The sequence below is a fragment of the Fusarium falciforme genome, chromosome 7, assembly GCF_026873545.1.
Source record: "Fusarium falciforme chromosome 7, complete sequence".
Classification (NCBI taxonomy): Eukaryota; Fungi; Ascomycota; class Sordariomycetes; order Hypocreales; family Nectriaceae; genus Fusarium; species Fusarium falciforme.
The window spans coordinates 577,681-604,399 of NC_070550.1; the positions used below are offsets into that span (position 1 = coordinate 577,681).

At 48.3% G+C, this 26,719-nt stretch overlaps 6 protein-coding genes across 6 annotated transcripts; 1 reads left to right on the forward strand and 5 right to left on the reverse strand.

The window, feature by feature from the left end:
- Window positions 1-1,423: 1,423 nt before the first annotated feature.
- NCS54_00884500 (MFS domain-containing protein) lies at window positions 1,424-3,308 on the forward strand (the record flags this gene model as incomplete). Its single annotated transcript, XM_053154213.1, has 7 exons — window positions 1,424-1,602; window positions 1,659-1,857; window positions 1,910-2,219; window positions 2,272-2,569; window positions 2,654-2,965; window positions 3,018-3,089; window positions 3,152-3,308. 7 exons carry the CDS (start codon window positions 1,424-1,426, stop codon window positions 3,306-3,308), a joined length of 1,527 nt encoding a protein of 508 aa, XP_053010188.1.
- A 3,290-nt stretch (window positions 3,309-6,598) lies between these two features.
- Window positions 6,599-7,375, reverse strand: NCS54_00884600 (Hypothetical protein; the record flags this gene model as incomplete). The annotated part of the gene is made up of 2 exons (XM_053154214.1): window positions 6,599-7,052; window positions 7,104-7,375. The coding sequence occupies 2 exons, from the start codon at window positions 7,373-7,375 to the stop codon at window positions 6,599-6,601; spliced, it is 726 nt and encodes a 241-aa protein (XP_053010189.1).
- Window positions 7,376-10,853: 3,478 nt separating this feature from the next.
- Window positions 10,854-12,077, reverse strand: NCS54_00884700 (Hypothetical protein; the record flags this gene model as incomplete). Its single annotated transcript, XM_053154215.1, has 3 exons — window positions 10,854-10,899; window positions 11,355-11,962; window positions 12,012-12,077. 3 exons carry the CDS (start codon window positions 12,075-12,077, stop codon window positions 10,854-10,856), a joined length of 720 nt encoding a protein of 239 aa, XP_053010190.1.
- Window positions 12,078-15,532: 3,455 nt separating this feature from the next.
- NCS54_00884800 (Hypothetical protein) lies at window positions 15,533-16,421 on the reverse strand (the record flags this gene model as incomplete). The annotated part of the gene is made up of 2 exons (XM_053154216.1): window positions 15,533-16,197; window positions 16,247-16,421. 2 exons carry the CDS (start codon window positions 16,419-16,421, stop codon window positions 15,533-15,535), a joined length of 840 nt encoding a protein of 279 aa, XP_053010191.1.
- Window positions 16,422-21,104: 4,683 nt separating this feature from the next.
- Window positions 21,105-22,933, reverse strand: NCS54_00884900 (MFS domain-containing protein; the record flags this gene model as incomplete). Its single annotated transcript, XM_053154217.1, has 5 exons — window positions 21,105-21,918; window positions 22,000-22,140; window positions 22,193-22,540; window positions 22,594-22,697; window positions 22,763-22,933. 5 exons carry the CDS (start codon window positions 22,931-22,933, stop codon window positions 21,105-21,107), a joined length of 1,578 nt encoding a protein of 525 aa, XP_053010192.1.
- Window positions 22,934-23,982: 1,049 nt separating this feature from the next.
- On the reverse strand, window positions 23,983-26,064 carry NCS54_00885000 (Hypothetical protein; the record flags this gene model as incomplete). Its single annotated transcript, XM_053154218.1, has 10 exons — window positions 23,983-24,255; window positions 24,304-24,440; window positions 24,499-24,569; window positions 24,622-24,705; window positions 24,758-24,928; window positions 24,983-25,213; window positions 25,268-25,373; window positions 25,426-25,707; window positions 25,769-25,842; window positions 25,904-26,064. 10 exons carry the CDS (start codon window positions 26,062-26,064, stop codon window positions 23,983-23,985), a joined length of 1,590 nt encoding a protein of 529 aa, XP_053010193.1.
- Between the last annotated feature and the right edge of the window lie 655 nt (window positions 26,065-26,719).

Genomic DNA, 26,719 nt, shown 5'->3' on the forward strand with positions numbered 1-26,719 from the left:
ACCCCAGTTACCGCTCGATGGCAAAAGCGTAAACAGGGCCGATGGGGGCTGGTTGAAGGATATTGAAGAAAGGAAACTGAAGCGACGAGACTGGCTCTGGGTTTCTTGAGCATTAATATAACAATAGGAGCCTCCCCACCTCTAGTGGCGCACAACAATAGAAATAGCCCCTCAGTTACAATAAGCAAAATCAGGGCGCGAGGGCAGATGATAGCGGTTGTTTCCAATGTCGATATGACATATCAAGCCCAACCAATGCCACAGCATTAAAACTAGTACCAGCTGGCACACCGCCTCAAGCCGCCTGTTCCTTGCGTTGGCCTTCTCGTTGCTATGCGGATTTGGTCGTCGACACGGGTGTATATCATTCCGCCAATGATGGCCGTATCGTGCAGCGAAGGCTTAAGCAGTTCAGGCCTGGGAAGAACAATTGGAGGCTGTCCCTCCAGCACCGCAATACTCGGGGCATGATGATGTGAAACCGCTCAAGACATGGACAAGAGATGTTTAGGGGAAGGGCAGCCTGGCCGTGAAGGATTACGGGAAGGTATTGATCCACAGGTCAGAAAAAGCAAAAGGATTATGGTGGAGGCAAAGTACTCTTAAATAGCAGCAACATGTTGCCATTGCGACAACGTCGTCCGGGTCACCTCGCTGTCGCCCGGCCCTTGATGGGTTAACTGAGCCAGAAGATCGCAACGTATAAAGCCGGATATTAAGTTGACATAGCGTCATATCAGTCAAACACAGAGCCTCTGTATCTTGTCGAAGGTTAATATATAGATCTTATCCCACAAAAGAATATCCATTGGCTGAAGTAGATGTTGTCGGAAAACCTCGCCACAAACACAGAAGGTCCGTTGCGCAGCGAATGCAGCCTCAGTTGGCATTCATCATTGCAATCGTGGCACTTTATTCTTTATGTGGTCGAACAGTATAATTGTTTGCAGTATCGTGTTTTTCGATATAGTTGAAGCCCGGTCCTCGATGGGATAACTGAGCCGGCAGACCGTGGTAGGGTCATGACTACATGAATGTGGTATTGGCTTTCATACCGTGGCTGAGGCCCCCTCATTTGGAGAAGTAAATGATAAGAAAGAAAGATAGTCTCCGGGGGAGATGTCCTGTATCTCGCCGTTTTGGGATTACCTCTCTGCAACCTGCTTATCAGGAAGACCGTCATTGCCCACAAGCTCGGCAACAGCCCCGGGATAATACCTAGCCGCATGAGAACCCTGATGATACATCACTTTTCAGTGCACAGCACACCCCAAATTCACAAAACAAAAATCCCTCAAATGCTACCAAATCCTTTGAGGTCTTCCAAGGCCTTATGGCTACCTTTCGACGAGTTAACCGTCGCGCCACTGATTAATCATTCCAACAACTGTTGGGTAGTTGCTCTGCCACAGATCTATTCGACATGATAAACCAAAGCCAAGCAATTCTTGGGCCCGATGGGCTGTCAAGTGATCAAAAAGAAGCATATACGGAGAATAATTGTGACAAGTCTGGCGCCGAGTCATTGACAACATATTCATTCACTTTGTCACCGGAAGATCAACTGATAAATCCAATCAGTGAGGCCAAGGCGCGTAGGAAGTGAGTGTCGAAGATCACAGAACGAATACAGTGTCAGCTTACTAATGTAAGATTAGAATTGACTTCTCCGTGCTCTTACTATTGGTGTTAGGATTTCTCGTCTTCCAGCTCGATCGTATGAACTTGGCAAGCGCGTTAACTGGCGGTTTCGCTGAAGATATCAAAGTCAGCCAGGCGACAATCAATTTGGGGAACCAGCTTATGTTTGCTGCTGTTGTTGTCTTCGAGATCCCATGCAATATGGCCCTCCAGCGTGTAGGTAGCATTTTGCACTCTTTCCTGGTCTCTCTCCTTATTAACAAAAAAGTTTGGTCCACGCAAGTGGATGTCAGGCCAGGTATTCATGTTTGGCCTTGTTGCAACAATGCAAACCTTTGTCCGCAACCGAACGGGATTCTTGGTAAGTCGGGTCATGCTTGGGCTTGCAGAGTCAGGCTACACCCCTGGAGCCATGTATATACTGTCTCTATGGTATAAACGTCGCGAATTAGCCAAAAGAGTGTCTATTTTCTTCTTTGGCATGTTTGGTGGGAATGCAATCAGCCCCTTGTTGGCTACTGGTATCCTCAAACTTGATGGCTCCAGAGGAATGACTGGATGGCAGTGGCTCTTCTTAGGTATGGACTCGATCTTATTGGCAACGTTCCGTAATACTGATTCACAGCACAGTGGAGGGCTTATTGACGGTTTTTGTCTCATTGTTACTGCTATTGTTTCTTCCAGAGAGCCCATACACCCCGCAGCCGCTGTTTGGTCCAGGTCTGGTACGCTGGTCGAGCGCCGAAAAGGACATACTACAACAGAGAGTTGACGCATCGGCACGCATAACTCCAAATAATAACGCTATTGGACTAGGTACTGTTCTGAGAACTGTGCTACAGTATCGTCGGTGGCCACACTATGTTTCTACCCTCGCTGTCTTCTCGACCTTTTCTCCTCTGTCAACATATTCACCTTCCATCATCATGTGAGTAGTTACTCGAACAGAGCTTGATATCGCGCTAGAGTCCGGCCCTTTGTCTTGAATATGGCAGCTAACAGCTGATCGAAGGTCGCTCGGCTTTGACCGTACTGTCGCCAATGCTCTGGCTGCTGTTGGAGCATTGCTGGCTCTTCCTGTTGTGTTTTTCTTCGGGTACCTTAGCGACCGAACCAACAAACGCGGAGCCACTGTGATTTTGGCACAGGTCTGCTACTTGATTGTCCTCATTGTTACTAGGCAAGTACATCCTACATCGGGAAAGTGGTCGCGATGGGGTCTTTGGACCGCTGTGAACAGTGTAGCTGTTGGCTACCATCCCGTCCACAACTCGTGGACACAGCTTAATTGCCATGACACAGGCGAGCGAAGTATAGCATTGGCGTACGTCGACCCATGAAGACCACAGAAACCGTGACCCTAACGAGATACTTAGGATGTGGGTGATGTCTGCGACCACCGGGATGATGATAGGAACTCAATATTTCCAGGCAGAGGATAGGCCATTGTGAGTCTGTTGAGCTAAACACATTAGCAGAGCATTTAGAAGCTGACGATACTGCCTTGAAGCTATCACATTGGCCTTCGTACGATGATAATTTTGGTGGCCATTGGAATCTTTTCCGCCGTTATCCAGCTTCTTGTCTACGTGGCACATAATCGCCGGGTTGTGAGAGGAAAGTACCAGGATGGAGATGGGAGAAAGAACGTGTTGTTCACGCCGTAGGAGGCCAGGACACCCCTGAGTTTGGGGAAGCAGAACATCTTATCATATATCCGACGTGGCAGTTTGTGCCAACACTGAGATCTTCGTGGTATGTTCTTGGTAAGAGCTGGTCATTGGAGTATTCGCATCTTATCGTTGGGACGATGGCCTACCTCCGAGTTACATGCCATAATGTATCTGCACCCTTTATCGTCAATCGCGAGAGACCTTGTTCTTGCCAGAAGGTTGCACTGAAACATACATGAACCAACAAGACAGTCAGATAATATCGTCCATTGTCTAGTGTAACCTTTCAAGCCAAACCTGTAAAACCTGCATGGATCAGTTGATTGATGTACCTGTAGGTTCCGACACGAGTCTATTCCACTTGTTAAGCGAGCGCGGACCTATATGACGAAAGAAAGGTCAGGGTGTAACTGAGGGAACCTTCCCGAGGCTAGATCAAGTGTATATTCAGCCTATTTAGGGCGGAGGTTATTCGTCATCCTTTATGTATTAGACTAGTATACTTCTTGGCAGGTCCTGCTTGAATGACAAACATGATTGTTATAAAATGAGGATCTCAAAACATTTGGTAAATAAAGTTTCAGTTGGGAGTACGGTTTAGCTGCTTGGCTCGAGGCTTGTCATGGGTTACAGGCCAAGCGCGCAAGTCGCTGACATGACGGTCACTCCCATATCAGCTATCAAAACCTCTTTTGGGCGGGTCCTTAGTTTTGAGGCATATTCCTGGGTTTACTGAAGATACCAATGTTGAAGATAAGCCCCTCCCGTGTCTATTCAATACTTTGGACTGAAGTTGTACCACCAGAGTCCCTGCCCAATCCAAACCTCATTGGTCATATGTGTGCCTCCGTGGTTCAGAGCCCGGGAGATGTTACAGTCTCTATCGAGACAATGTCATGGGTTGAATTAAATGTTGAACTTTATCTTTCCCGCCACCCAAGTCCAGCCACTTGGGTAGGGGCTCATGTAGTCTATTTCCTTCACAAGATCGTTTCTTGGCTGCGGGACATGACAGAACATCTAATCCTGCGTTAAACAGTGGCTGTTCAATGATGCAGTGTGCCACGGCTTTGAAGGTCTGATATCTCGAAGCAAGTTCCAGCTGCTGACCCATTGATTTTCCAGCTATAGAAACAAGTAGATAAAATAGCAACCCTCGTCCTTAATTTGTAGCTAACATACCTACAGGTGCCACTAACAGGAGCTTAATCACTGGCTCTATGCCTAAGCTTGAAGGCACATAACTAAGTCCTCATGAGCACCAAAAATCCACCACTTCCATCTGCCCGTCACAGAGAGATTGGCTTACGCCAACAGTCAGCCAAGTATCTCAGGATCAAGAACCTGGAGTAACGGGGACTGTTGCTTTTGGTCAGTCGCCCACGAGTCGGGTCTGCAATTTCACATGTAAATAAGAGCCCAAAACACAGGTGACGACTCTAGATCACCAGTGCAGAAGAGAATTGTTGGTATCAGTCACGTCTCTACCGTGCACAATATCAGATGACATATTGATAAACACATGACAGGATCACAGCCCGATGCTCTGCACAGAAGAGAGTCACAAACCCAAACTACAAAAAGCTCGTTGTAAAGTTGAAGCAACAGACTTAACGTTTGAGAGGGGAAAAGTGCCAAGTCAGGAAAGAAGCAGGGGCAAAAGATCCAGCTTGGGGCATTCATGATGGGTAAAAGATGAGAGAAGACTCTAAACACATAAAGAAAATGCTGCAACAAACTCTTGGATTAATTCGTTCGAACGACAGCTTCCCACTTTCTCCTTGCTACTCATTAGAATTAGAGAGGAATCTTCCGGAAAGTTGGAAGGAAACCCGCAAACACGTTACAGGTCATAAAGAAAGGCACCACAGTCACTAAATGCCGAAAGCATGAGTAGTAGCAGATGGAATCCCGAACGCGTAAGCCCGACAACGCCGACCTGACATCAGAAATGCCGGCACAACAGCAACTGAATCCCGGACCACAGCAGCTGCGGGTACCCGCCTCTGCGCGATATGCAATTGACGAAGGTGCCCAAACTGCAGTGAGTGACTCTCGGTCTTTTGGCTCAGTTATCCCATCAAGGGCCGGGCTTCAAACATGCTTAAACTAGGCTGATTGTTCGGATCTGATGCAAGGCACCAGAACGATCGGTCCCCTCTCGTAAATTGTCTGCCATGTGCCGACAGATGGCAGATGACATATAGCTAACATTTAGTGATGCTATCTTGTTCTGCTACACTTCTTTTACTATGTATTCCCAAACAATATTGGGTTTTGATGCCGTCATGTATCAATAACTGTGTCTTTTACTGTTGTGGCTGATGGCTTCTTGTCATCATTGCAGAACAATAAGAATTATAATTTTAGATCTGAACGACGTCAGTAGTGTCGTACTTGTCCATGCTTTCTTGACAAGTTGTCCAATGAGGCCGTGTTACTCTAAGACCAGAGGAATTGATGAATGGTGACTTTCGCTTGTTGTTCCCCGGCACCGCATGAACACAATCAATCTAAAAATAACTTGACATTGAGTCTCGGAATTTTCAGTGATAGGGCAGCCACGTTCAGAAGTTTCTCTGCGTTTTTATTCTTTCGAGTACGTTCCCTCTATTCGCTCCTCTGAAGATTATCTAGGGTAGTTAAGATGAGCTACCTAAGCACTCAGTTTAGTCAAGCCCCGATCGCTATCGAGACTAGCTGAACCCGATATAAACGCCACAGTATAGTCTCCTACGTGACCTAGGTCGTAGTAGCTACGGAAGGCGTGACCTTTCAACCAATAATAGTTGGGATTAGCCCATCTCCATGGCGTGAATATGGTAACCGTCAACTTCGTTCTTGAGTTGTCCCGCCTTGTGGAGCACGAATCATCTCCAATAGCAAAGTCCGTGCGTGGGCAACTTTTGGAAGCCTCCTAGTTGGTTAGCATGCCACAGTCGGCAATCCTGCTACAACTGATATTCGTACAGGCCATATAGTCTCTGCTTTGGAAAACGGCCCAGTGTTTTACAACACGATGCATTTCAAGCTTAGCAGCCCCGAGGCGATTATAACTGTGGCGCTTGAGTAGATTGCTCAGGGTGCTACGGAACATGCTCATACTTGCCCACTGAGCAGTGAGGTTCGAGAACAGCTGTTTACTTCCCACACCAATAAGTTTGACATGAGGGCTCATGATGTGTATATACTGCAATTCAGCGGCCGTGCGGCGAATTAAATTACACGAGAAAAAAAGGCGCTCCAGGCGGTTGAAGGATATCGAGATCCAGACTTGGCATATGTTACTTGGACTTGGCGTAGCATCCAATGCGGCTCGAGTCGACAACAATATCATCGTACCAGACAGTGTTAGACTCTCCACCATATGACTCCCAGCCGAAGTAGACGGCGGAGACCTTGGGCTTAATGTTGCCCCTCTTCCACTGGCCGTTAAAGTCGCTGGCGGTGTTCGGCTTGCTCGTAAGACCGCTGACAGATTTGCCACCCACCCAGGTCTCGACAGTGCCATCAGTACCGAGATGATACTCAATGCATTGCCAAGCGTTGGCCTTGAGGGTCGCCGAGGCGGCAATGCCTTGAGGAGAGAGATCGGGCAGGGTGGCGTCGTCGGACTCGTGGTTGTACATGAGGATCTTGCTCTGTCCACCGATGCGGAGGTGCTTTCCAGCAGTCTGAGCAGAGTCCGGCATGGTGATGAACGTGACGTGGGCGTCGGTGATGGCCTTGGAGGGCTTACTAGTGGGTGTCAGTGTCGACTCTTCCAGACAGAGCAATCTCCAAACTCACATCCACGCCCTGACGTAGACCTCACCGTCCGGTACCGCTGTGGTGCCGAAAAACTTGTGTCCACAATAACCGCCCGCGCCGTCGACTCTGATCGAGTTCTTACCGCTGCGAGCCTTGCTCGTGCTGTCGAGAGTGACCTTGCCGCCCTGGTCGCAGTCCGGCGCGTAGGTCGGCCATGCGACCTTGTCCCATCCGCTCTCAAAGCTCTCGCGGACCTGCGCGAGGGATGGAGTCGCAATAGACAGTGCGAGAAGGGCGGTTTGGAGAAGCATCTTTGTTGTCAAGTGATGGATATCTAGCCAAGAGAAACAGGCTTAAGGAAGAGGTGTTGGACCAGTATTTATGCGAAACCCAACACCTACAAAATTAATTTTGCCGTTCTGGGGTCTGAAACATGACATTTCTCCGGCCGAGATACCCGAACCGACCGCTACCGTCAAGACATGGACCCTGATTAATAAAACCTGAAACCAACTCACACTGCCATAAAAAGATTAATGCGAGACGAGGGGCTCGCAGGGATTCCGGCCCGCTTGACAGGTACCCACAGAAGTAGAAGTAGGCCAAGCGCAAGGTATACCAAAAGTAACTAACCGTTGCCTAGCGAGTTATTGATGTTCATTTTACGCCGCGATTGCCCATTAGCGAAGACGGCGAGGTGGGCAGATTGGGGCGCTGGGGTACTGCTAGGGGGGGCATTGAATCTTGACACTGAACTCGACATCGTTTGGCTGTTTGGGTTATTGGTCAGACTACCGTTGAGTCTACGAGAAGCTGCCCTCAACAAAAGGACCGTTAGGAGTAGTTTACATAAAGATCGAACCACTTTGGACGTTAAAGAGAACAAAGATTACTGAAACGGTCAAAATGGCAAACTATCATTGCTGTCACAGGAACTAGATAAGTACACAAGGGGTTTCTGGGAGGGCTGGAAGGTACTTTAGCTGCAGCTTTCCCAGCCGTTGCTGGTTCCGAGAAAACCCGGTGATGATTTCTCCCATCAAGCGAAATTATCGGCTTCACCACACTCCAATAGCAAATGGCTACTATAGAAGGATTAGATGTCTTAATGACTGCTTTACCACACGATAAAATACATGATCTGGTACTGCCATCAGCGAAAGGCCATAGAGCCGCAAAGTGGTCCTGACAATAGGGATACTCCCCTATCCCCCACGATTCAAAACCCCGGTCCATGACGGGATATGCAAAAGCTTTGGTACGAGGTACTGGAAATGCGCACTGCTGGAGGTTTTGGGTTTGGAAAGTATCAGTTAGTCGTGATCCCAGTGTTTAGCAGTCTTCACTGTTTGCATCAAGGCGGATCTAAAAGAAGCAACCTGCCACAATGACGAAGAAGAAAGCTATCAAGACATCAGAATATTAGAATTTAAAACCTCAAAGGACAATAAGATATTTACAATCTCCCTCGAAGTTCTATTGGAAGGTCTGGACGGCATCGGCCTGTAAGGAAGATGTCTGAACCACATTCGCTGGGGTTGCTACTTTTCAAGGTGAACTATTCCGATAAACAGCAGAAAATGCTGTATGGAGATTGTCCTTGATGCCAGTACCTTATATTGTGGCTGAAAGTCTCATGTAGACTTGTCATTGCAGATAATAATAATAGAAAGCCAGTCCGTAGGGGCTGATTCCACCTTGAGATAGCAATGGTCTCGCCGGGGTGCCAAGTGCATGTTCGGGCGAGGACTGCTAATATTGAGGTCTACAATCACAACCTCGACTGTATATGATGGAGCAAGCTGGTATTAGAAGACTGTTGAATTGTTATTAGTGCCTAACGAGTAAACTTCGACTGTTCTATGAGAAGGATTTAGCAAGAGACACTCGCCGGCGGGCTCAGGTCTGCCCTGATGGATTTAATATTAAGATACTACCCAACTTTCGATCCGAGTGTCCCTTGAGTTAGGCTTCACCACAGGGAGCAAAATCTTCTGGGCCGAAGGAGCAGCACTACTGCTGCTCGTAGCAGCTAGAACGCGGAGGCGGGAGGATGCAATGTCTTAGCCTCCTTATAAAAGAGACTCGGGGGCTCTCGCACATAATCAACGAGGGTTATATGTGTATGAATATGGGAGTTACTGCTCGTCTATTTGCATCACCGAGGCTACATACTATGATGTCCCTCCTGATTTCCAGGGTACCTTCCTGCTTTAATACACCGAGGCGGACTTTTTGAGAATGTTATTTATACCCCGAGAACTGTTCTATCTCGGAGTTACTACGCATTGGTACTGGTCGTGAATGGGTTGTATACTCTACATCCAGGATTTAAAGATTATAATAATATTGGGTTGTTCTCTTTTTCCCGTTGATTTAGTTTTTATCCCTTCAACATTCGCCCTCTTTGATATCTCGTCTACTCAAAGATGTCTCACAAGGCGGCTGAGCTAGGTGTCAATGGGAAATCATCATGAGGGCGCCTGTCACTTTACTTGGCACGACTGCTGATCATCGCGTTCAACCTATCTGCCGACTGGTGATCAACATCTCGTGCATCCTCGTGGAAATACGACTTGGCCTCTCGAGCACCAGCATAAGCATCAAGCGGAGAGGCGGCCAGTGTGCCTCAATGAGGAAAGTTATACGGTTAAGAGATCCCAGCTCACCGCGTATATCGACCAGGTCGAGACCAGCTTGATAAGAGCAGCATTAAGAACTCGCTGACTGACGATGCAGCAGGGACAGGTGTAATGCTTTTGGGAGAGGTTTCTGAATAAACAAGCCTGAGAGAAGTTAAAAATGCATTTAGATTCCCTCCGTCACGGGATCTGAGTTGATTTCTTTCGCATCGCAGCGACATTTTTAACAACATCTCAAAGGACTGCAAGAAGAATGCATGCATGAGAAACGATCCCTGGCCTCTTTTTTGGCGGCACCAGATTACCATCAACGATCTGATTTCGGGAACCAAGAAGTAGTTACTCAACCAACTGGAATGCCAAGGACACCAAGGGCGTATCCAGATCCGCTCCACACAAGGCATCAATGCCATGGCCAAATTGGTTCTGGGAGAGAACCAAGACGACTTTAAGCCATCGTGGTGAAGTGAAAGATGCTGTTCAACTGGCACCACATAACTGTAATTCACCCCCTTTACGACACAAGAACTCGGCGATTGGACCACCTTCTCAATGAAATGGAGAGGACCCTGTTCGCGATGGCCGTATTTGCCTGGAAACGGGGCCTGAGGGAGCGTCGACGCGTGCAGAATGAGGAGGGGCCTGGCGGTACTCTCCCCACAACCTTATCGGCCTCACACTTGCGCGGTTTGTCTATCATCTCAGCGAGTGAGAGGATCTGTACCGCTGGCGAGTCGACAGCTGAAGGCTGGACCCCCATAATATCGGACTCCCCGGTCATAAACAGCACACAAGATCGGGAGCTGGCAAAAACAATAAGACGGCGTCTCTGACGTTCACTTTTCTCGTCGAGGCTTGGTCTCAGCTAGTTGGGGCCCTCGGAGGCATCGATGACCTCTAAGGAACGCTCTTACCTTCCCACTTTCTTAGCACTGGGATATGATGCTACGAAGTGTTAATGTTGTGTTCTTTGTTATAGTTGAAGCCCGGCCCTTGACGGGATAACTGAGCCAAGAGATAGTCTTTACTCCCATGGTAGCACGGAGCAACCAAGGGAGTTCTCAAATATCTGTTTTGAGGGAACTATCTACGATTCCTTTGATCAATGCCGTATCCCCTAGACCAAAAAGCGATATCGGTGAGAGATTTACTCGATGACGGCGTGGTTACGTTCCTGCCCACGGCCTACGGCCCTGACATGTCAGTACATTGGGGCAGATACCGGGAAAGAGTATGGCCTAGGAAGCACTGCAAGCCTATTTAAAGTGTGGACAGTCGAGGCTAGAACAAGCTTTATTTCAAGGATCGGAGTGATTTGAATCATACTGTGGCTTGGCAGGCCCCATACACTACCGTACACACATTTTCAGAAGAAGCGGTGTGATATTGACAACCCCAAGGGGCAAGACGAAAAAAAAACATGTTGGTTCAGGTCTGTTGGGGGTCAAAAACCCATAGCTAACTTTCCAGCGTTCGAAGATACAGGATAAGATTAAACACCCAATTAATGACAAGTAAAGAGACTCTCGTGCAGGCTGTAGCAATCATCCCGAGACCATAATACAGTGCCAACTTTCCGCATAGCGAAGGGGTCATGAATCTCAATGACAACCGAATATTGTACCATAATCCATGCCCGCCGCCATACCCTGGATCCAGTAGTGAAAGAGCGGCTCGCACACAGATCACGGTAGCTGGAAACCACTCCAGAAAAGCGACTATCCCAACTGGGCCAATAATCGCAGCGAACAAAGCCAATACCCAAGTCGAATTTGTGTTGGAAGTTGCTTCATCAGTTTGTTGTGGGATGACGCCAGAGCCTTGGGCGGTCTGTCTGAAAGGTAGGGCAGCGAGCGAGATGATTAGTAGTTCTACTGCCTCGCACGCTAGCAATGTGCTGACATAGTAGCCCCAGGAAGCGAAACTGACGGAGCGAATAGAAAAGGCCAGGTTTCGCAGGGGGGAGCGATTGCCTCGGACAATTGCCCACGTGCACAAGAGGTTCAATGGGGCGCAAACCACAATGGCGATGATGGTTTTGGCGAAATGTCCAAGATACCGACCGAGAAAGGCGGTCAAGACTTCTCGGAATACTTGTCCAACGACCCAGACACAGAATGGCTTGAATGGAAATATGAATGCGGTGAAAAAGTTGGGCGAGTCTTTGGGGAGCTTATCGGACCCGGCTGCGTTTGCAAGAGCCGAGTTGCGGGCGATCGTGAGGACTGGGAAAAGGTAAAAGTAAGGATAGGAGACCTAGGTTCTCTGTGAGTGTATAGTTCTCTGACGTGGCTCTGACACATACCACGAATTGAGCGGCATTCCTAGCATATAGCCAGAGGTCTAGAGCAGTTGCGGCCTGTGCATCCATTTCGAGTGGTTTCGTTGACTTTGTGGTTTGTGATCTAAGCCCGGATGGAATCAATGCCCGTGGGTCGGGACGGAGCCATGTTTAAGTACTGAGCGTTGGTGAAAAGCCTGCTTGAAGAGTGTTGGTTGTGAAGTCGGCGATTTCTAGATGCGGCATTCCATCTCCATCCGTGCAAAAGAAACAGGGATTCTGTAACGTACTAAAGGTCTCCTAAATTTCGTCACGTTCTTACCTGTCATGGGCCTATTGGTGAGTTGGTAAGGATGCTCAGCCTTGAAGGATTCATCTCGAACAGGCTGAACCGTGCGTAACCGCGCCATTGTGGATAATTTACTCAACTGCACTATTATGGTAAGCTCCGAGGTGTGAGATATATTGGGCATTTCATTGCTGCCTTTTCTTGGAACCTGCGGCTCACCAACTGTTGTACTGGTTGTTATACTCATTGCCATATCTTCCCACCCCGGGTGCGGCTTCAAACAGCATTCCCATTGAGAACACAGTCATGATCTAAAATATGAAGAACTTTTTTCTTTCGAGAAAGAAAGAAATGAGAGGCCGCGCATACAGTGGCTCGGTCAAAATTAATACAGTAGCAAAAATATGCCTCTCAGCGGGCTGCCTCAGACTCTTTGATATCTAGTTCTCACAGGGAACAAGACGCCGCGCCACCGAAGAGATGGCTTTTTCTGTAGCACAGGAAGCAAGTGGCGCATCCCGGCAGAGTAGCTCGGCTAAAAGCTCTCCGCCCAGAGATATTCAGAAAGGCCACCTCAATTGGAAACTTGGTTAGCTGCTCTAAGGAGAGCCTCACACTTGGACCTTGATATCGGCCTATGCCTTGAATCCTTTCAAATGCTCTTTGTTACTCGAGGTATCTTGAATCACTTTAATAAGTCCTGGCTTCCTAAACACTCAACCAGGCCAGACTATGGCTGCGGTTATATCAGCACTTGGCTTGTTCCGTTCTTGAACGTCGGGTGTATCTCTGCCGCCTCTCGATCGTACTGTATATAAGGTAAACATGGCTCGCCTAGGTCCATTGACCACTTCCTGGTCTGCATAGCTTGCTGATTTTGGCCAGGAAAACTGAGCCACAAAGGGGGATGCCGTTCTCAGGAGGCCATGCATTCGAGTGACAGTGGTCACATGAACTTGCAATTTGGCAGCAGTCGAGAGAAGGTAGTTCGTTACATCTCAAGTAGTCGTAGAGATTAGATGACGGAATGGAAAGGAAGCAAGCTGTCGATTGCTTCATAAAGAGAGGTCAGCAAGTAAGACAGGTGGTAATAGAATGTGGTTCGGTAATGGACGCTTACAGCTGAGGCCACCAACTCGTGGCCCCTCGCGTCCTGGGTTCCAAAACATGGCAGGATTTGGAGCATGGCCATGTTAAGTTCTGCATCCCCAGGATCCAAAGCCTTTCGGTAAGCTTCGGTTGGCACTGCTGAGATGGTACCGGGCACCGGGAATGAGCTCGGTTTCTGCCCATCAGAGTTCTACTGGTTAAAAGGGTTAGCTTCAATTAGCTTTCACACATGAGCCTCTAGGAGCACTATCATGATGGATAAGGTGCGTATTAAGAGGCCTAGCCACTATAGTCCCTCAGTACGACCACTGAGCCAGTGACTAGGATGTAGCACTAGATCTATCTTGCTGAGTACCTAGTGTATAACGAGGTGGGACTTTCGGAGTATGTCAAATGGAATTACGCTAGCGAACCCAGTGCGTGAATGATGTCGGCCGGATCCACTGCTTCGTTTTCGTGAGATGTTAATCTGCCGTTCCAGTGGGCCTTGTCGAGGCCGTACTATGTCGACACTAGATCGTTGAAGGATCTTCACAGGACTTGACCAACAGGAGAGCGTTAGCGCTGGTAGCGACGGGGCGCTCGAGCGGAGAACCCGTCGTTGAGGTCCCTCGGCAAACTGGTAGTGACAACACGCTACTCAACCCAGCCTACTGCTGAAAACACTGTTTGTCGGCTTTGGTGAGGTAGGCATGTTCAGGCTGGCTCCAGAAGCACATTTGCAATATACTGTTGGTCTGTTTAAAGAACCCGGCTATGTCGATAGCTGAAGGTAGGGAAGAATTGTATGATTGTCCGCTTTCCGAGCATGCACATAATCAGCGTCCAGGATCACAAGTTCAGTTTAATACACAGACGCAGCGTTGAGTATACCACCCTCTAGGAAACCGCCAAAAAGAAGTTCTGGCATAGCTGGGTCAAGTGCCAGACTATCTTGAAGCCCCAGCTAAGTGCAATTTTGGCACTTTAGGATGCCTCGAGCTGGCTTACCATCAGGCCGGATACTGAGACATAGGCATGTTTTTTTTGGCTCCTCTACTCGTTTACCTTACGTCTTGATCAAGGCATCACCCTGACTATTCACCTTTGACTATGGCCAAATGCTGTGTGGTACAAACAGCTCAAACGGCCCGGTACCGAACGAGCAATATCTGTCACTTTTAGCTCTAGCATTGCAGTTATTGTTTAAGTCCCGATGTTTTACGGTATCAGGTTTTAATGCTGTCATGTATTAATAACTGAGTCTCCTGTTGTTGCGGCTGATGGCCCCTTGTCATCATCGCAGATAATAAAGAAGACAATAGGAATTGTGGTAATTGTGTATGACAGCCATGTATCCGCTTCAGCTGGAGTTTTGATTAGTCCCCTCGCGAAGGTAGAAGTGAGGTAAATCACCAAACATGACCCGTAGAGTTGGTGGTCCCAATGACGTCTCCAAAAGAAGGCATAGACATAATATCAAAGAACACGGCGGTTTACGGATTTCTGTTATCATCAATGATTACTCCAAAGGAGGTCACCAGCCACAACGGCAATAGAACAGTCATCATTACAGAGCAACATTAAAAACATAATGCTCCTTGACAGGTAAGATATGCTTAGCTTTCGGCATCTATGAAGCTGCAGCGTCGCATCTCGGCCTACAGACAGAGCATCTCGCACATGTCCTATCTTTCGGTCGTGGTTGATATGGGGTAGGGCTGTCAAATGATATCTGGTCATGTGAACTACCTACTTGCACATTTTTAAGCCTATAGAAAGGACGAAATTCCCCTACGAAAGGCGCCGAATGAAGATAGGTCGTCGGTAGAAGCTTCACACCCCATACACAAGCTCCCAAGGACAGACGCTTCCGCCATTTTAGCTGTGGTTTGTCCAGAAGCCGCGGAGCGGTCTGCAATTTGTATCATATCTAACCTCGGTATCTTGAACTTTCCAGTGATGGAAGAGTGATTAATGACCCCCTATACTCCCAGAAAATACCAAGACTTTTAGTCAGGCTCTGTTGCACTAGGGTTGTGAATAGCCTTTCAACTAAACCCCTCTGCATTGTGTTTTTTACCTCATTAAGCTACACTCAACCACTTCCAATATCCAAGGTAAGACTGTTGGCCCATGCCTTAGAAGTATTCAAGGGCTACATGCCTCATTGACCAGATGACCAGTTGGCTGAATTAAAGGATGTGTTCGTGGCGACCAGGTTTCCTGACTCCTCTACTGTCATTGTAGCCGATGTACCATCACCCGTGGACCTTGTTCTCCGTAAGGTTGGTGTGTCTCTATAAAATGGACTGTATGTTCCTGAGGCCACATAAGGTCCCTTCTGGTCCGTTGATGTAGAGTCATAAGTTGCAGCGAATGTAGGAAGTGCCGGCGTGTCTGTGTAAAAGGGCCCATATGTTCCAGAGGCTATGTCGGCTTCCCCCGGGTTGCCCGAAGTGGAATCACCTATTACTATTGTGGAAGGTGCCCGTCTGTCAGTGGGAAGGGCCTCATATGTTCCCGAAGCTATATCGGGTCCGTCATGACTGTCTGAGTTGGGCGAAATGCGCCCTACATGAGGCGTGTCGGTGAAGAAGCTTCTGCGGGTCCCAGAGGCCATCTCTGCGCCCTTCTTGTTACCTAGGTCGGGCCGGTTCGCCTCTAATGACGACGGAACAGGGGGTGTGTTTGCGTGTAGAGGCTCGAATGTTCCTGACACTACCTCATAGCCAACATGATCATTTGAAGTAGGCGAGTTATCCAGCTCACCCACATGAATCATACTTGTGTAAAACGTCGTCTGGGTGTTTCTCCCGTCATCATTCTCAACTATCATGATATTAGAAATGACATTGTCGGGTGAGGGGATACAACTTACATGTAGGTATAGGGGGCTGAACTCGTGAGCGAACAGGGGCCAGATATGTCGACAGGTAAGTAAAGCACTGGACGCTGTGGTTCTCTTGGGTTAACTTGGCATCTTCACTTGGCGAATTGGCGGTTGCGGGGTTGATGCCTCCAAGCCAAGTGAGGGCCAAAACGAGCATCTTCATAATGACGACTCAACAAACAGAAAGGGGAGACAGAAAACAATGGTGTCATATAACATACGAGCCTGCGTTCTGACATCTACAACACTCCCAGGGGTTCCCTACTTTTTAGATGGTAAGAGAGCCGATTTTTCTATGTCTCAAAGGGAGAATAAAAAAACCTGATTCAATGGGAACAATCTAGTTTTACTAGGTAAGGCAGTCTAAGACATTTTACATGACTACACCAATCACCGACAGCATGTCAGAACCTTGAGCACTTAGATTATGGCGATAGAATTTGGATTTCAATACTGAGGCTTGGCAAGGAATGGCAGTGCCTTGGTTGGAACGGAAAGTGCATTGAATTTTGAGACAGCACTGATCTCGTAATTAGCCAGGTAGTCAACCACTCAATGCACTCCTCTTGCATGCTCCTCTTTTAGGAAAGGGTCTGTCTTACATGACGAAGTGAAGGAACGCATTGTTTCTTCTCAATAACAAACAAATTCCTGTTACTTGTCCGTCAGACGAGCCGCAGCCTCGCATAATAACATTTCAATGACTTTGAAACGCGCACGAACAAGATTCATCTTGCCTCTCACCTGCGCTGTCATAGAATGATACTTTGCTATTATTAATCCGACCCTGGTTTATTAGAATCGCCCTTTGAAGCCAAGGGTGGTCAAGCTAATCATCGAGTGACCCGCTACACCTTTTACGTTTTATCCAGGGCTATGTTTGGAGAAGATGCACCCTGCAACCCTCTTACACTCCTCAAGGAACATATCAGGAAAGCTTGTTTGCGCAACGGTCGAATAGGCTAGCATTCCATGAGCACGTTCGTGGCATGAGGTCCTAGGATGATTGGCTCTTCCCATTCACTGGTTCGGACCTTCTCAGCCCAGAACGTGCAGTAATGCCCGGGCGCCGGCTCGACAATCAGGCCAGCCTTCCGTTGCCTGTATGCAGTAGAGTAGGGGTCAAAGGGGTCATTCTAGACTCCAGGTATCACTAACTGACAATATTCCAAGCCTTCTTCACCAGGCCCTCAAGCTCACCCAATAATTGTCCTTTGTGGTGACCAACGTCGGTATACTATCATCTAGCCGTCTTTTTGGCTGAGTTAGAAAAGGTTGAGCAATCAATCCAACGACAACCGAAGGGCCATTCTACAAATACTGTTAATGCGTCGCAATTCCTCATGCCTTTCCACTCGAACTCCATGTCGTTTGTTCGACAGTATTGCCGCATTAAATTTGATTTCAGAGTCCGATTCCAGGCCTTTGCCACCTTTTCATTAGTTCTCATGCTCTTTCACCAGCTGTTCAGCTCTCTTACCGATGGCTAGAACTCTAGAACGAGATGCACCAGATGCCCTCACTCTCTCGTTTGTCCACGAAACAAACGCGATGCAGGTAGACAGGCTGTGGGATCGCTTCCACACACTCTCGCTTCTTTCTTTTCTTACTGAAATGACCATTGATCGATTGCCTGCTTGTGCACAGAATCCCTCCTTTCCTGGGTCGTATCAGCCATGCTAGCTGTTTAGATCTGAATCACGTAGCACTTGTTTCAGTTGCCTATAGAAAGTTTCCAGATTGGTACCCAGATGACGTTAGGCAAGTCCCAACTCTAGGTCCCGTTTCTTAGATTTCAACTTGTCGCTGTCTCGTGTGAGTACGAACGTCAAGATGGTACCTTGGCTTAATCAGGCGCGCTATCTTTCTCTATCCAGGTTTTTCTTTGAGAAGTTAGCCAAGTCTGATACCTCTTTCGTGTTGGGGAGAAGAAGCGCGGCCGACTATTGACATTTCAGTATGTCAGGAACTTTTCGACCGACGTCGTCTCCTCAATCATCTGCGACCCTAGCTGCCGATCTAGCTCGTAGCCGTCTAGATTCTTTACCTTCTTATCCAGCGTCTCGGACGTGAGACCTTGAATCCTCTTCTTTTTGCATATTAAGTCTACAAAGTTAGCGCGTCAGTGCGTCTAGGTCTCGTCTAATCAATCCGAAGGCCCGTTGAGGAGCTTGTCGAGCTTCTGGCACCAAATTGGTATATGTTCCACCATATGTGAACTGAATCTGAGATGAGCGGTACTCACGGCCACGAACACATACTTGGCCAACTTCCCGGTCGCTCCCTAATAATCTGTATTCAACTACAGAATGCAGATGAAAATCTCCCACAGCCGGTCGTAGATGCCCTTCCCGAAGATACTCCAAGCATGCTCTTGCACATATCTCACAAAGTCCTGACCACTCCTGACATACGACGCTACTTTGTTGTGGGATATATAATACCAAGCACGCTTCTTAGGGAACACGGAAATATCCTGAAGGTGCAATGAGGCACCAGTGAGATCACCAGACTTTTCTACACGTCCGAGAGCCAGAACAACATACTTGACAAGTAACTGCTTCCAATCGCGTCATCCAGGCTATATTACGCTTCATCGATGCACCAGGAAGATGTGGGTTGATCAGGCTCTCAGACTGGAGAAGGTTGGGCTCTCGAACTAAAGATGGGCTTTCAGTCGATAGAACCGACAGGTGACGTCTAATGGACCATGATGGGTTCGGCCGGAGATTTGGAACTGCACCCACTGCCTGTTCGTTCGTTTCATGGTCAGGTGCTAAACTATTGGCGAGATTCATAAATTGCTCGAAGCATATCACCAGTATTATCACTGCCGCCCACATGTCAAGCCATTGAACAGATATGGGAGATTCATTGTCGAAGTCTTTTAGCCCGCAAGCCTAGCGGCAACCAGTCATGCTGGGTAGGCATCCAGGCAGCGTCAAAAAGAGTGCAAACATACGAATGGGTACGTTTCAGCCGTGGGGTATCGAGGCGGTAATTCATTGGATCTAGATACCCCTTATTTAGTCACTCGATTGGATACCTACTAATGGGAAACCGTTCCTACGAACCAACCCGCTGTGACACGCTCCATGTGCGTTTTCTCCAGGTATTCAAGGCACCTTCTGTCCCATTCAGCCTAGTCAGACTGACTATTTGTTTCGGCTTGTTAGTAGCTCAGAGGTGATTTCACTTAAACAAGGCGTTGAAATGCAGGTGGTTATAAACGTTGTCTCGATGCGGAGTACTCCATCTGATTTTCGGGTCGCAGATTTTCAGAGAACTTGGCAGGTCGTTTGTCCTCCTCTAATTCGCCAATTGGTTGCTTGGGGAACAGTCGCTCTCAGATGTAACAATGCGGCTCTATGGCTAGGTTCAAGCCTTCAAGCTGGGTTGGCATGGATTGGGAACTGGGCGAAATCCGAGACTGCTCGAGATTATGGAGTAACTAATTTTTCGAAGGTCCAGCGGCTGCACACAAGATGGGAAGACGCGTTACGTATCACGCGTAACGCGCAACGTGTAGTCCGTGCTCACGTGCTGGCATGATTTCCTCGGGGGAATAGTTAAGCCGGTCGCATGTGCCAATGCTCAACTTGAGTTGATCCTTCCTTAGGGTAACTACCTACCCGTAAAATTTTGCACTCTGTAGGTACGTGTACTTACCACAATGCTGAACCAAATACTGCTCAAATCAATTTCAAGTTGAATTTTCATTCAGGCGTAAAGCTTGCGTTTAATTAATTAAAACGTTTTCTAGTTACTTTTCATTTATTTCTTCGGAGAACGTGTGCTCAACCAGTTATGTTTTCTAACTCACACACGATGTAAGATAATAATCACCTTGGACCATGATCCTCAAAGTTCTTGTCAAAACAATGACCAGAAAGGCACCCTCCGTCGCCTAACGCATTACCACACTCTTGAAAACCCATCAGAACCTTTAGGCATATGCAAATCTTTTACCCGGGGGTCATCAGAATTAGGTTCCATTGCGAGGTGGACGTTATCAGAGCCGCCCCCCTGAGGGTGAATCTGAAACGGTCTAAGCCAAACGCAGTAATTATAAGCTCGGCTGCATGCCCACTGACAAGGGACAACCCGGTGGGGAAGCACACATCTTATCAGAAGCTCCTCTTGGTGACTTGAGGATAACTCGTCCGTGCAGTGGGCCTCATGACTACATATTATTGGAATTGAATCACTCAGGAGGAGGTTGCAAGCTGTTACTATGGGCTTGAGCTGATGAACCACCTATATCGCTGCTTGCTCTACCTGAACTGCGCCTCCGTCTTTAAATATTCAAGCGTGCAAGCAACGGCGCGATATTACATCAGATCAGGTTTTGGCCCCACCATGACCACGACTCACACTTTATCCGCCCATCTTTCAAAGGCTCTGGTCGCATCATGGAACGAAACCCGCTCCCCAAAACCGCTGTCGCCTATGGCTGGACCACCCTCGACTACACCATTGGCATTCAAGACATCAACACCTTTGGCAAAGGAAGAGAGGGTCAGGAGCACTGCAAAAATGGCATGGAACAAACCTTAGGCCCGAGTACTGGTAGGCCATAGGAATCTCGATTGGCATGGAGTTGGGAAGAGACATTGCTAGTGGAAGGATCAGGTTCAAGGGATACAGGCTTAAAATGTCCCCTTTTTGTAACGCGAATAAATGATATTTTATGATCCCGGCCAGGTGCTATTCCTCTAATATAAGAATGAAGTGCTCTGACTTGGAAGTAGACTTATGGGATCTGCCGTAGAGCTTTCTTCTGACGGTAACCTGTGATCCACTCCCTATACGTGTGAGAAATGACCCCCGGACCGTTCCCGAGGAATCAGCTCTCAGTCCCTTCTTCTCTTCCACGTAACGAACGCCTGCCAACCGTCTTGAGCTCACCCTCAGTCGACTTCCAACCTTCTTGGTCCTCCTTCTCCATTCTCACGAGGGACAGATCCAGCAGCAACGCAACAGCAGACAGAGCCGCCCCAAACCATAATGCTGACCGGAATCCCAACACCTCGCTTGAGTGGCGCTTGGCCATGTTGGCCTCGATCGTTCCGGCAAAGCCCAATCCTAAGCTATTGCCGTAGAGATTGAGCGTTCCGATGAGGCTGCCCGCCAGTCCTTGCTCCTTTTTGCTGACACTGTTGCTGGCAATGACTTGGGCGGCAACATAGACGAAATCGGGACAGAAACTGCCGAATATTGTAGAAGGGAAAACTTGGGCCCAGTATGATTGCTGTTCCGGCATGGTGGCCAATAATAGTGTTGCAGTTAACGAAGTGACGCATCCAATGGCCAGGATCCATTGTGCCTCAAGTCGCGGGATCAGCCACGCAGCTAAAATGACGGCGAAGGATGCCCCGAGCCCGTAAGGGATCCAGCCCACCGCCACTTCGAGGACAGACCACTCCCGGATCAGTTGCTGCCAAGCAACCATATACCATAGTGTGATGCCCACTGCCATGTATATGAATAGAACCACGACGGTGAGAGCCTTGAAGCTTTTACCGCGGAAGATAGAGGGAGGCATAATAGGTTCGTCAGCCCATCTGCTTTCCCAAAGAAAGAAAAACACCATGAGGATCAAAGAAAGAATAAGCATGACAATGACATAGGGAGTCTCCCACCCATCTGCCGGAGCTTGGCTAAAAGGCTCGTTAGCATAAGAGAGAATGGGAAGGGAGATGGAGAAAGGAACAAAGAGACAAAAGAAAGAAAAATCTTACTTCCATGCTAGGGAGAACAGCAGGAGGCCTCCCAGACCGACAATGATGCCGATATAGTCAATTTTTCCACCTTTGTCGACGGGCGTCTCGGAAGGCAAAGCGAAGAGGAGCCCCCCGAAACAGGCAGCCCCGATGCATGCCCTAGAAACGCTTCAGCCAAGGAGAGTCGTTCAAAGATATGGTCACAACTTACACTGAGACAAAATGCCACTTCCATTCAGAATACTGAAGAAAAGCGCCTATCATCAGAGCACCAATCCCAGCGCCGACTGGAGGTGATGCCGCGAATGTGGCCAGAGTAAAGTTGCGCGCTTTGCCAGGGGGAACCATAATGGTCAGAGTTGCCACGGCGTTGGGCATCAAAATACCGCCACCCACGCCTGTGAGAGCGCGGATGGCCACAAACGAGCTATACGTGGTACAGAATGCGTTGGCAACCGAAAAGATGACAATGACGACGCCGCCAAGAAGTAATAGCTTTTGATGACCATACACAGCCCCGAGGCGGCCGCTGATGAGAACAAAAGCGCTTTGCGTGAGGCTGAGCGAGGGGGGTCAGTCTCGGTAAGTAGTGCCATTAGGTCATGAACGTACGAGTAGGCTGCCGCCATCCAGTTGGCCTTTCCTGGGCCTACAGGTTGCCCCAGAATCTTGCTAAGCTCGAAGCCTCCCGCAACAGTCGAGAACATGGAGATAAACTGACATGATGTCAACAGATACTCGGAGATTACCAGAAACCAAATTGACTTTGGTATCGACCTACTTGGGTCAAATTGCATATTAGAATCAGAATCGTGATTAGATACCGCTTGGCCTTGCTAAGAGTGACCGTGGATTCAACCCGCAACAACCCTGGTAGCTGCTCCGAGGTTTCTGCAGTCTCTACCTGATTGATGACCGCAGAGGTGTTGGTAGGCTGATGGAGCGGTCTCATTTTGATGCGCGTGCCACGGCGATGGTGCCGTACGAGTGTGAAGGCTCTTGGGTGCTGGCGTGTGACAATGTAAACCACGTTTTGGAACAAGCATTTCCCTGAGGACGTTAATAGAAAAACGAAGGAGGCCAAGTAGGCAGATGTCACAACAAAACTGGAGTGTCGCAATGTGAGCTGAATGCGGTTATGTTTAGCGAGCTTTGTATTACTGTATACGGAAATCTGTCCCTCGGAAAGGAGATGCTTTCTAGATAGTGGCCGAAATGCACTTCTGGACTTGCGTGGGGCCAATGCGGACTATGTCTTCTTGTGAGCCGGAAACACACCTTCATGTATTGATAACGGCGTATTTTGTTGTTGTGGCTGATGGCCTCTTTTGGAGACGTCATTGATGACAAGAACAAGAAACCGGCATCACATGGCACCTCCACAACTCGGATATGGTGACCTGCGAAACATCCCCAAGAACGTGCAAGGGCTGTTATTGACGTGACTCACTGCCTACTGAGCGTCGTCTTTTGGGATATATGTAGAGCTTAGGGCCTATAACAAGTCTAGTTGAAAAGGTAAGGATAGCGATATGCATTGTTCATATCAATGAGCCAATGACGTCTCCAAGATGAGTTATCGGGAACAAGATGAAATAACACAATAAACAGCACTTGACAGTATCAAAGCCTAACCCCATAAAACACCGTAACCTAGGTGAAATCGAGCTTTCACAGCGGCAGCCATATAAACGTGATATTGGAAAATGAGTCTTGCAGTGTAAAACACCACCTTTCCTGGAGATTCATAATAGCTAAAGTGCAATGTTAGGAAGTACCTCTTACCTAAAGAGACCATAGAGAGAAACCAGTCCTGCCCAGGAGCAGTAAGAAACATAATGTGGCCAGAAGGAGGATACTTGATGCACGCGAGGAGTCAGGCAAGTAGCCAAAGATATATAATGACATTCTCATCTCTAATCTAATGTTAGGTCTCTGAGACCTTCTTGACTTATAACTTGCTTAGATTTAGTGGATGATGGGTGCTGGACAATTTGCACATCAATCTACAGTCACAGTGAGCGACTGATTCTTGTCGTAGCCACTAAATCCCGAGGCATATTCTCCCTTGGATGCCTGCTCCTCAGCCTCCAGATCCACATTCACCCCAACGATAACTTCATTTGTTCTGACCAAGTTCTCATCGTTGACCGGTGGTTTAAAGAGTTGGCGGCCCTCTGTTACCCACGCCAAACCCATGACGATCGAAAAGCCTCCCATGACCAGAACCGTGTAGTTCATGTTCAAGCTTGTCACAGGGTGGGATTGCGGCAACTGCGTGTCTTGTTAGTTCGTTCCCTCACTTCCCAAGAAAGCACTTACGGCTGAGACAATAACTACCAAGATACTATAACCAACAGACACCACATAGATAGGCTTGGTAAAGATGCCATAGTTCCAGCGGCTATTTGATGGCAATAGCTTCCCATCGGTAACCAGAAGGACCAGTGCGGGGAAGCCTAATTTCGCTGCGTTAGCCAGCTTTCAGTCGTTAGATGAGCAGAGATGGTCACGTACCAAAGCTGATGATCATGCACGTAGCCTGGGCTCCGACAAGTGCATTGAAGGCGGCGTTTGAAAACAAGTATCTAAGCTGAAATGAGTACAGAGCTGAGACAGAGTGCCTGGTTGGGCACCTACATGACTCCAACTAGAGCGACAATAAGGGATGGCAAATTGATGGACCACAAGGGGAGGTGCGATCCTGGACTTAGCTCGGTAAGCCTGGCATATGTCAGTCAAGCAAGCTAATGGCCAAAGAAAAGAACACACTAACTTTGCATTCCAGATCAGACCTCCATCTCTGGCGAAAGCGTAACCTTGTCGGCTCATCGTCACAGCGCTCCCGAGGGCCGAGGTACCGTTGTTGATGAGTAGAGTGATACAGAATACCATTGCAGCAGCATCGCTCCCTGTTGCTAGTCTAATAAGCTCCAAGGCGGGTATTCTGGACTCTCGGTAAGCAAACATTGCTTCTTGTCGATTCCAGGCAAGCACCTACCCGGTCTTGGTCTGCACAACCAGTTCCATGTCAGTGATGGAGAAGCCGAGAACCAGAATCCACACGACGCCAATGACAGCCTGTGATATGATGACAATAAGCATGACCCGCGGGATGTGTCTCTTGGGTTGCGGAATCTCCTCTGCCAAGTGGGCAGGGCCGTCAAGACCCATCAGGGTTGAGAAGCTGCTGAACAAGCCAAGTAAAATGGCCAGGGAAGTGGATGAGTATCTGTATCTTTATTTAGAGACGCCTAATAGTTGCCCTCAAATGTTTAAGACTTACCCCGTCGAATTATGCGTTTCCACAAAGACAAAGCTGGGGCTGGCCTTTGGTGCCTTGACCAGAAGTGCAATTGTGTAAGCGATGAATCCAAATGCAGTGACGTAGCCTTTACATGTCAGTGTTAAGATGAAGAAGAGAGACCTTCAGTGGTGACATACATCCGAGTATCTCCAAAGTCGGGATGCCCTTGAGACCCCACAGATTGATCAACCAACACGTGGCGACAATGGCCAAGTAGACGAGGAACAGCTGCCATCGAGTCGACACGTCAAAATCGGGGCGGCAGAGATTCACGAGTCCCAGGGTGAGATTTGCAACGATCGCACAGCAGCCAGCATGCGTGAAGATCCAGCCAAGCCAGTTGAGCCAGCCAAGGGGGTAGGCTATCTGACGTCTATACTTGTCTGGGACCAGGAAGCACGCGTAGTGGTAGGCGCCGCCTATGTTTTACAGCTCGTCAGTTATGTTCAGACTGCCCAAGCTGTCATCGGGTTGGCATACCGGCAGTAGAGAATCTTGAAGCACATTGTGCGAATGTGAGAATGATGCATATAACAGCCAAACAGGAGCCGATGCTGAGAATTAAAGAGTCAGAAACCTGCTCAGAGTAAACTGAGATATAGTCGGGGAACGTACAAACCGTAAAGGATCGCCGGAATACCGCCTGCGGAGAGACCAAAGAAGATGATGAATGACATGCCGCCAAACACGTTGAGGGTAAGCCATCCCAGACTAATGGCGCTCCAAAGTCCGAAGGACTGGTGCAGACCCTCGGTCTCTTGTTTTTGGGAAGCCATGGTCAAGTTGTAGCGAGTATATCAAACAGGATTGGCAGTGATGTTGGAAATTTTGAGTCCGTTATCCAGAGTGCCAGACTTGTGCGACTCTCTTGCTTTTAACATGGTCATGAGGCGTCAATTCAGACAGAGTGTCATGGATCTAGATGATGGTTCTGATAGGAGAGCCTATCAACCAGCTCATTACAGGCTATGAATTCAGGCATGGCGCCCTGGAAGGCGTCGATACCAACTAAGAGATAACGGAAAAGAGTTCAGAGCTTAAGCGACAGGGTACTCGCCTTTATCAGCAAGCGCGTAGATAAGAGATAAGAAAAGTCATACTAAACCCCGCAAAGAAGGAATATTTAGCTAGGGAAAAAAGACCAAGTTTAGTATAGTCAGTGTCTTTTCACATTTGGGGTGTTAGAATCTCTTTTTCCAGACTCGTTCTTGGCTTCCAGTCGGCGGTGGGAAGCTCTAGATCCGACGCCCGCAGCAGAGACAATTGTCACGGTTACCGAGTCAATGATCCCAGTGACATGCTTGAAACAGTAGAAGTCAGTATCCAAGCAAATCAACACATCTACGCTGTTCGATGTTATGGCAGGTCGTGCCTGGTACCAATGCTGTGATACCACCTAGCATGGATGTTGCCACTATCTCATATCTTATC